Source organism: Acyrthosiphon pisum, chromosome A2 (assembly GCF_005508785.2).
Source record: "Acyrthosiphon pisum isolate AL4f chromosome A2, pea_aphid_22Mar2018_4r6ur, whole genome shotgun sequence".
In the NCBI taxonomy this organism is placed as follows: Eukaryota; Metazoa; Arthropoda; class Insecta; order Hemiptera; family Aphididae; genus Acyrthosiphon; species Acyrthosiphon pisum.
In genome coordinates, this window is record NC_042495.1 from 78,116,804 (window position 1) to 78,126,014 (window position 9,211).

Here is a 9,211-nt window from a genome sequence, read left to right on the forward strand (position 1 = left end):
ATAGGTACATATTTTTAAACCATTGCTTATTATCTATATGGCAGTATAAATATATAGTATTATAGTGAAAAATACACATTATATATAACAATAACAAAAATAACTGGATACCTACAGGAAATATTTCCATTTAGTACCTATTTACTATTCATTAATGTGGTATCATAGCAACTGTATATATAAGAAAATACAAAATTCGATCCAACAAAGTCACTTTTATGGTATTTGCATTTACATATCATCGGTGTATCGGAAGATAATAAAATACTAACATGTTAATTAAATTACATAAGTATAATTAAAAATATAATAATACATCATGTATTTTAAATACTAAATATATATATAAAAAAGTATTCATTTTTATTTAAATTATAATACGAACTTGTTTTATATTTACGTGTATTTTTTTATAAGCAATCAGTTATTTTTGCATATATGTGTATAGCTTAGTTCGTATCATATTATTATGTGATCATATTATACTAGTATAATATGATCTAAGGTGTATAGTGAAAAAGAGAGGGAGAGCTGATACCTTCATTTATCGTTATAATGTCACGGCCTATGATGATACCGACCTTAAGCCCAAAATTTTTTTTCGGTCTCACAACTCAAGTGAACGGTAATTGTTTATTTCTGAATGAAAATGAAATAGTCTATCCAGCGTCTGGTGTCCTCGTCATTTACAACACTGCCCATCATAAACAAAAATATATACACCTGGCCGAACCACAAAAAGTCATCACTGCTATGGCCCTCTGCATTAACAAGTATGCTCGTACTATCTATATTATAAATTTGTTTTTTGAACCATGTGGTTACATACATTGGTATAACTGCATATAGATATTATAATAATTAATAGGTACCTACTTAGTTTATTATAATAATGACAATTTTAAAGACAATCAATATATTATTAATAATAAATTATTTATTTTTATTCGGTTGGTAATAGCGGATAGGTGTGAATTTAGCAAAAAACCTATTTATAGGTAGTATTATAATTTGCCAACATAGCAATATATATATCATCAAGGCCGTAACTTAAAACAAATTTTGGGTGGGACTGTGGGAGTAGTTCAAATGATTTAGGTACTTATACTCCATGAGCAGGATTATTGATGACTGACCATTATAGTGAAACTTCCGTTGAACAATTTTCTGATTACCTGAGTATCAACTATCAAGAAATGTATCAATTAAAAAAAACAAATAAGTATAATATGCACTTCTATTTAACAAATTTGACTATAATAAGAATTTTGCTGGTAAGTGGTAGTCCACGAGACTCCGTAACATAAAAAATTCACTGTATTATTATAGGTAACTATTACCTACAGTACCAATGTGGCTATGTAATTATTTGTATAGGTATAAATAGTAAATACCTAAAAATATCAGTAAGTCTATAAGAGTATTCATACCTATTTGCTATTTAGCTATTATACATTTATACCTATTTATATAGGTACCACAGGCGCAACTAGACCTCTAAAACGTGGGATGCTATAATATTTCATATTTTAAAAACATAAGTGTGATGACTGAATTTCACTAAAATAATGGTAGTTAAACCTAAAAAACAAGGGGTGCTAAAGACCCTTTTTCACTCCCTAGTTGTGCCAATGATACGTACCTATAGTTACTGTAAATTATTATGTGTACAAATATAGGTTCCTAAATCCTATTAGAAAACAGACTACCTACACCAAATAATAATATCTTTGTATTTCATTTTTTAATAATTTATTATAAATTATACATACAACAAATTATAGTTATTATAACTAACTAGGTAGGTATACAAATATAAATATAATTTGTCTGACTTTTTACTGTAATTTAGAAACGTTATAGCTGTGGCAGAGAAAGGTGACAAGAAGAAACCTACCATCAGTATTTATGACCTGGACTCGATGAAACGAAAAAAACTATTAACTGTGTTAACGGATTTGAAAACCGATAATTTTATTAATATAAAATTCTCATTTGATGATACTTATTTGGCAGCCCTCACTAATGGACCGGATTTTATGATGTACTACTACAATTGGGAAAATTCAAAAATCGAAAGCTACGTGAAAGCTAGCAACCCTCCAAATGCCGAAGGACCAGTGTTAGACGTATGTATACATATTATATTTATGTATAATATATATATACCGTTTTTGTATATACTATAACATATTGGCAATTTAAAATATTATGATGCACATATACATAATATATGATTTAATATATAAATGCGAGTTAAACTTTTGTTAATGTGTTTATTGTAAATGTTATTAACAATATATAAATTATCACAGATGGCCTTAAATCCATCCGACAATACTATATGCTGTTTTGTTGGTAAAGGGCTTTTCCGACTAGTCACTATCAGTGATTCTATTTGGCGACAGTACGGTTTTCAAAAAGCTGACAATTTGGATTTTTCCACCGTATGTTGGTTGAACGGTGATAGGTAATGTATTGTTGAAAATGTCAAATCAAAACATTTTTAAGTGATTTGTAACTGGTAATTGATATAAATGTATAATTGAAAGGTTTGGATGTCCCAATGTCCCGTACAATACGGCAATGGCCAGTGGCGTAGCAACGATTTTGGATTAGAGCTAGGGGAGCATCTTTTTTTTCAAGATCAATGTAGGTTTCGCCTAAAACAACATTTGTATTTTACGATCTCAGTATATCAATTGCCTGGCGCGGATTCAGGGGGGGCTATGGGTGCTCGGGCACCCCCTGTCGTCTAAGCCACTAATAAAATAAATTTGTATAATAATCTAAAATATAAAGGTGTAACCATTTTTTTTTAAATTCTGATCGGATGATGGGTTTTTTTAAATTTTTTAAATTTTTTCTATGTTTCTGTCATCGCCGTATTTGGGGTAGTACAACTGCTTCAATTTTCTTCAACAGTATCTCGATCGATGGGAAAGTGAATCTAGTTGGTTCATTCAGAAGGTCAAAATTTTAAATTATAATAGTTTTAAAAGCGCCGGGAAAAATAAAATAAAAATTAAGGAAAACGGGAAATTTTAAGCAAAATCGGTTTTCGACGAAATCAATTCTGGTTTTTGGTGTAACTCAAAAACAAATAACCAGATACAAGAAATTTTCACTGAATGTTTGTATTAGCATTTTCTATACACGATAAAATTTTCAAAATATTTTGATTTGTTTTGAACATTTTTAGTTTCCAATTTTATAAGTATTTTTTTCTATGAATGTCAATAACATTTTAAAGTTTGAAAATTTATTATATTTTGTTACAATGGCAGTTGAAAAATTTTAAAAATGCAGTCACAATTTTTTCTTAAAAGCATTTAAAGTTCAAATGTTGACAAAATACCTAAAAATCATGAAAATGTGCAAATTATTTTGAGTTAGAATTTCATAAAAATTTTTATTTTTAAATCTAAAATTAGAAAATTTAATAGAATATTCCTCATTAGTACCTATGTCTACCTTTATCAAAAAAAAATATCTACCGGAAAGTTAAATTAAATTTTTACATCGTTGTATATTTCTGGATTTCTCGTGTAGGCATATAGCGATTTTCTTGTAATTCAAACACGAATACTGATTGTAGATATACTTAAAATTTCCATCATATTTAACATCTTATCAATTCCCATACTTGATAAAATGTACAAAATATTTTGAGCCATTTTGAGCTGTTTACGGACATTTTAAATTTTAAACGCTCAGAACCGTTTTTCTTATACAATAATATTGTATCATTGAATTCAAATTTAATATCATTCATTACAGACTATACAGTGATCCAATTGTAACCTACTGTAAAGCAGAGCGACACTCACTTGCCTACCTTTTTTTTGAGCACCCCCTGTTAAAATCTTCTGGATCCGTGCCTGTCAATTGCGGTCTTTATTATTACCGTCAATATATACATTTTTTGAAAACAAAAATTATTATTTATTTGTGGCCAATATTCTATAGGTTCTATATTTAGACTTCAGTGAAACATTATTAGGTATTTCATTATTATCAATGAACTAAAATATGCATTTGAGTGATAGACAAAAAAAAGTTTCTTAAAAACTAAGGCTTAGTAAAAAAGGTAAACCGTATTGTTAATTCTCAATGAATTTAAATTTCGAACATTTTCTAATAAAAAAAATGGAATTAAGTAAAAGTTTATAAACGAACAAAATGTTTTTATTAAATCTGAAAAAAGCTATTTATTTTTATATCTTCTAATTTCTATGAATAATTTGTGTAAATACACATTTTTATAAAAATGTATTGTATTATAGAATAATATTTTCACAGCAATTTATTTATTTGTAATTATATATTTATGTAGAGGTATATTAGTTTATAACTAATGTATTATTGACGTCATGTTCATTGTATTCCAATAAAAATAATGTTATATTCTATTGAATAAAATTAATATTATTTATTAAACTGTTATTGGTTATATTATTCAATTATTGAAAATTATCGAACGCAATAATTTGTTCGTCTATCGATCTAGATACGCAATTGATATATCGACCCATAAAATGACCGAGTGCAATAATTTTATTGGTATCTATATGAAAAGGTCATTTTAAGCGCAATTGGTAAACTCCTATAATACATACCTAATATAGTTATACACATAGGCGCAAATAGGGGGGGGGGGGCTTTAGGGGCTAAGCCCTCCCAAAAATGTCCATAGCCCCCCCAAACATTTCCTACATTTTATTTTAAGCTTATACAATATTATCAAAGTAAGGCTTTAGCCCCCCCCCCCAAATCCCAAACGCTATTTGCGCCTATGGTTATAAATCTGAGATACTGAGTGATGAACTATAGAGTTTTAGGATATTGTATACCTATACTTGATGGTTAATTTTTAAAACTATTTTGGTCTTCCATTATTGATGTACGATGTACCTCAATAGCTTAATGTAATGAAATTTTTTACGTACATTTTTATAATACCTACATTAAAGGTTAAAGCTTAAACTAATTAGTAATTATCGACCTACGAGTATAGTTTTTGACTTTTGACATTAAGTGATATTCGAGTTATATAAATTTTATAAATTAATTTCAAATTATGACAATATAATATGGTTCAATATCTTGTGTTTAATTTTCAAGTTTTTAATTTTTAATGCGAGTTTAGGTAGATCCTATACGGCTATACCTAAGCATGAGCATGTGATTATAATATTGTATAACTAGTAGGTATACCCAACCATGAGCGTGCGCAGAATTTCTGGCAGAGTAGTCATATACATAAGTACATAAAACATTATTATACAATTTTTACATTATTAACACACGCACATATTACGTATATATTATAATATTCAAATTCACGCCTAAGTTATAAAAACTAATTTGGATGGGGTAACCTCATTTAACTACATTTACCAAACGTAGTAAAAAAGTATTTTATGATTGGCTATAAATTATCATAATAATAATATTTAATATTGAGGGGGGCCGGGGGAGTTCGCAGAGTAGTCAAGTGCCTACCATGACTACCCCGTGCGCACGCTTATGTACCCAACGATACAAGTTATAAAATTATATAATAAATATACAACTTTACAGGATTTTAGCTGGTACTACGGATGGTCGTATAGTAATAGTAGAGAATGGAGAACTTATAGCTATGTACAACGTTAAAACAATGATGGATTTTGATCCAAAACATAGAATAAAAGCTCCTTTAGACGTTGTTCCCTTATCAAAAGAAAGCAATCAACGAATGGACATAAGATGTTGTATTCCGATCAAGATAGGTTTAATATTCGTGTTCGGCGATTCCTGTGTTTATTACTACGAAAAAACTAATCACAGGTTTGCTAAAAAAAAATTTAAAAATAGATAGTTAGGTACCTGTTACCTACTAAGAATTTCAATTGCATTGAATTCATAATTTTACAGATACAAAAGACGAAATGAATTCTTGAAGCAAACTGACTCAAACTTAAATGCTTTGGATACCGATAGACCTATGCATAACATAGAGACACTGTCTATAAGTCCAAAAAACCTAAAAATGATTTGTGTTACAAGGCGGTCACAATTGTTTTGGGCACCGTTGGCTGAAATTCCAGACACATATATGGTAATACTCTAGAAATGAGAAATAATATATTCAGGACACAATTCAATGTATGCCATTATACCAATATATTTTTGTAGAACGCACAGAATATTGTTTACTTTAAGCCTCTTGGTGAAGACTTGCATCATGGTGGTATCTCCAGCTTGTCAACGTGTAAATGGAAACCAATATTCATAACTTGTGGAAAGGTTGACCACACCATTAGGGTTTGGAACTATTTGAATTGTTCATTATTACTGTCACAACAATACCAAGAAGATGTGTTTAGTGTTTCACTACACCCTTCTGGGTTATATTCCGTAGCCGCATTCACGGGGAAAGTCGAGTTTCAATTGGTGCACACGGAAGGTCTGAAATCGTGGAGAGAGTTCGCTGTGACGAGTTGTAACTTAACCGAATTTAGTATGTCCGGTCACATGTTTGCTTTAGCTAACCAATTCGACGTCGATGTGTATTGTTCGGTGAAATTTGAGAAAAGGTTTACGTACAAAGGACATTCAAATACGGTGTGTGTTGACAATGATTACCAATGATTACATGCGTAATAATTTACACGTCATGCATAATGCATAAACGTATAAATGTTATTGATGTGGTGATATATATCATAAAGTTAATGATTTATAGATCACGGCTATGGTATGGGCGCCAAACGATATGAAACTAGTTACGTGTGGAAAAGATGGTGCTATTTACGAATTTAATACAAGGACTGGTGAAAGGGACATGGATATCGTACATTCTAAAACGATTTATATGGATTTGGCCATTTCAAACGACACTAATCAGATTTTCCCAGCTGCTCAGGATGGCCGATTCAAAGAAATAAATAATCAATCGGTTAACTTTTTTATGACAAATTATATACCTACACTCAATTATTGTAAAACTTAGGTACCTAAGTAAAATATAGAAGCACTAATGTAATTGTATCTAAAATTTTAGTTATCATATTTATTTAGCTGTAAAAATGAATTATAAGAGTAAAAAGCCTATAAAAATAATCACACCATTGTACAGTTAAAGTTGTTGAAATATAGGACCTAACTATATAAGAAGTCTAATTATAATATTTGTCTTAAAAATTGTGTAGGTGGTCCGTGATATAGACTTGCACCAAGGTGCGTTAGATGCGATAGTTTTGTCAAGATCAGATTTAATTCTTTTCGTAGCGGGTCAAAATGGTGTTGTGTTATCATTATTGTTACCTATCATGGCTGAAATCAAACACAAAGAGTTTAATATGCACAACAAGAATATTACAAAGGTTTACTAACTATGACATTGTTATTTTAAAATCTTAATCATTCGACGTTTTACAGATGAGTATGACAATTGATGATTCAAACTTGATCACCTGTTCGTCAGATGGGAGTATATGTATATGGGAAATTAAGGATGCTGAAGGCAAAAAAGTTATTTTAAATGACCAATTTGCATATTCTGATGATATTCTAGTGAACGCTTTGGAGTTAAAGAACAAAATCGAAAACATGGCAGAACTTAAAATGAGAGTGAATGAGTTGGAAAGGGAAAGCAAATATCAAATTACTCAACTTATAAAATCTAAAGAAGAACAGATCCAGGAATTGAATAATAACCATTCGATCGTTATGAAAATATTGGAAAATAAAAATACGGTAGGTAAAACAAGAATAATACGATATATATTATAATATACCTACGGTTAGTACTGTTAATAGGTGCCTTACCTAGATAGTACAAAAATATTGTCATAATTAGGTAAATGTGAGTATATAATTATATTTATATTCAAGGAAATAACTAAAAAACACATGGCTGATAAGAGTAGGTTGGAAATGGAACTGAACCTTTTAAAAGATTCACACGCTCAAGAGTTGGAAGAATTGGAAGCTAATTATAATGAAAAACTCTTATGCGAATACGAAAAATATGACACACTTCAAAATGAGTTAATTAAAACTAACTCGGAATTGGAAAAGTAATAATGATTACCTATTAGTAATTACAATAGGTTAGGTTAATAACCCATACTATATATGGTCGTTTAAATTATTATATTCCTGTAATTTATACTAGAGATATGAACAAATCTGAATTTGAACAAAACGAAAAATTACAGAAAATAGTAGATCAGTTTAAAATAAAACTTAATGAAAAAGATGAAAATATTGTAAAAGTAAGTTGTGTACTTGTGTAAATATAATACTTAAAAGTGATTCAAATTTCAAAAGATAATAATTAACAATAAGTACTAGGTACGACAGTACGAGGTTCCTACATAATATTATGCGCAATATGGAATTGGTTCTAGGGCCAAATAAATTGTTTGGGTAGGTTCTCATACTTACAAATATTATATTCTTATGATATTTTATTAGATTTTATGATGTCTGGCAGTTTTTAAATAGTATATATCCATGGTAGATCGTAGAAAATATGTATATTTAAAAGTTTATTGATGAAAATATTAAAAAATTAAATGATTGCCAAATTTTGAACTTAGAATTCGTCAAAAATATATTCAGTAAATGTATACTGTATGCCTGTATAATACTACCTCATTAATGTTTATAAAAATATTATTTATTGTTATCAACCGACTTATTATGATACCATATTGTTGATATTATCTAGGAATTAATTCTTACTCGTACGACCGTATCTATGTAATGTTTTAACTGTAGACAACCTGAGAACCAAATCGTAATCGTCCTATAATCTACCTATATAATATATCATAATGAATAATAATAGTAATTACCAATTACTAATTAGTTACTTCTACATATTAGCAGTATTGGGAAGTTACTTTACTCGTTACTTAAATAAAATTGTAGTGAAACTACTTTACTTTTCAAATAGAAAAGTAACTCATTACTTTCTCGTTACAAAAAAAAATTAATATAAAGTTAATATTTTAAAAATACATAGGCACAATTTTTTTTATAAGCAATTAAAGTTCAATTGTTGACAAGTTAATATATCAAATTGAAAATTTGAAAATGATTTTGTAGTTAAAAGTGTATAAAATGTTCAACTTTCGTAGTTCATAGCTAATGATTGAAAATTTCAATTCTAAATATAGTAATAACTAATAAGTATTTTCAAATTGCGTTTTTTGTA

The 9,211-nt window shown here is 28.9% G+C and overlaps 1 protein-coding gene across 1 annotated transcript; it reads left to right on the plus strand.

Moving 5' to 3' along the window:
* The first annotated feature begins 435 nt into the window (after positions 1-435).
* Positions 436-6,997, plus strand: LOC100169147 (cilia- and flagella-associated protein 57-like). Its single transcript, XM_029489990.1, has 7 exons — positions 436-773; positions 1,853-2,129; positions 2,316-2,470; positions 5,584-5,832; positions 5,920-6,103; positions 6,181-6,609; positions 6,731-6,997. Exons 1-7 carry the CDS (start codon positions 556-558, stop codon positions 6,995-6,997), a joined length of 1,779 nt encoding a protein of 592 aa, XP_029345850.1. The 5' UTR covers positions 436-555.
* The last annotated feature ends 2,214 nt before the right edge of the window (positions 6,998-9,211 follow it).

Bases quoted from the DNA above. Each gene is read 5' to 3' on its own strand.
- LOC100169147 (XM_029489990.1), top strand. From the start codon at position 556: ATGTCACGGCCTATGATGATACCGACCTTAAGCCCAAAATTTTTTTTC. The intron at 774-1,852 runs GTATGCTCGTAC...ACTGTAATTTAG, and splicing joins ATGGCCCTCTGCATTAACAA to AAACGTTATAGCTGTGGCAG. The intron at 5,833-5,919 runs GTTTGCTAAAAA...ATAATTTTACAG, and splicing joins TACGAAAAAACTAATCACAG to ATACAAAAGACGAAATGAAT.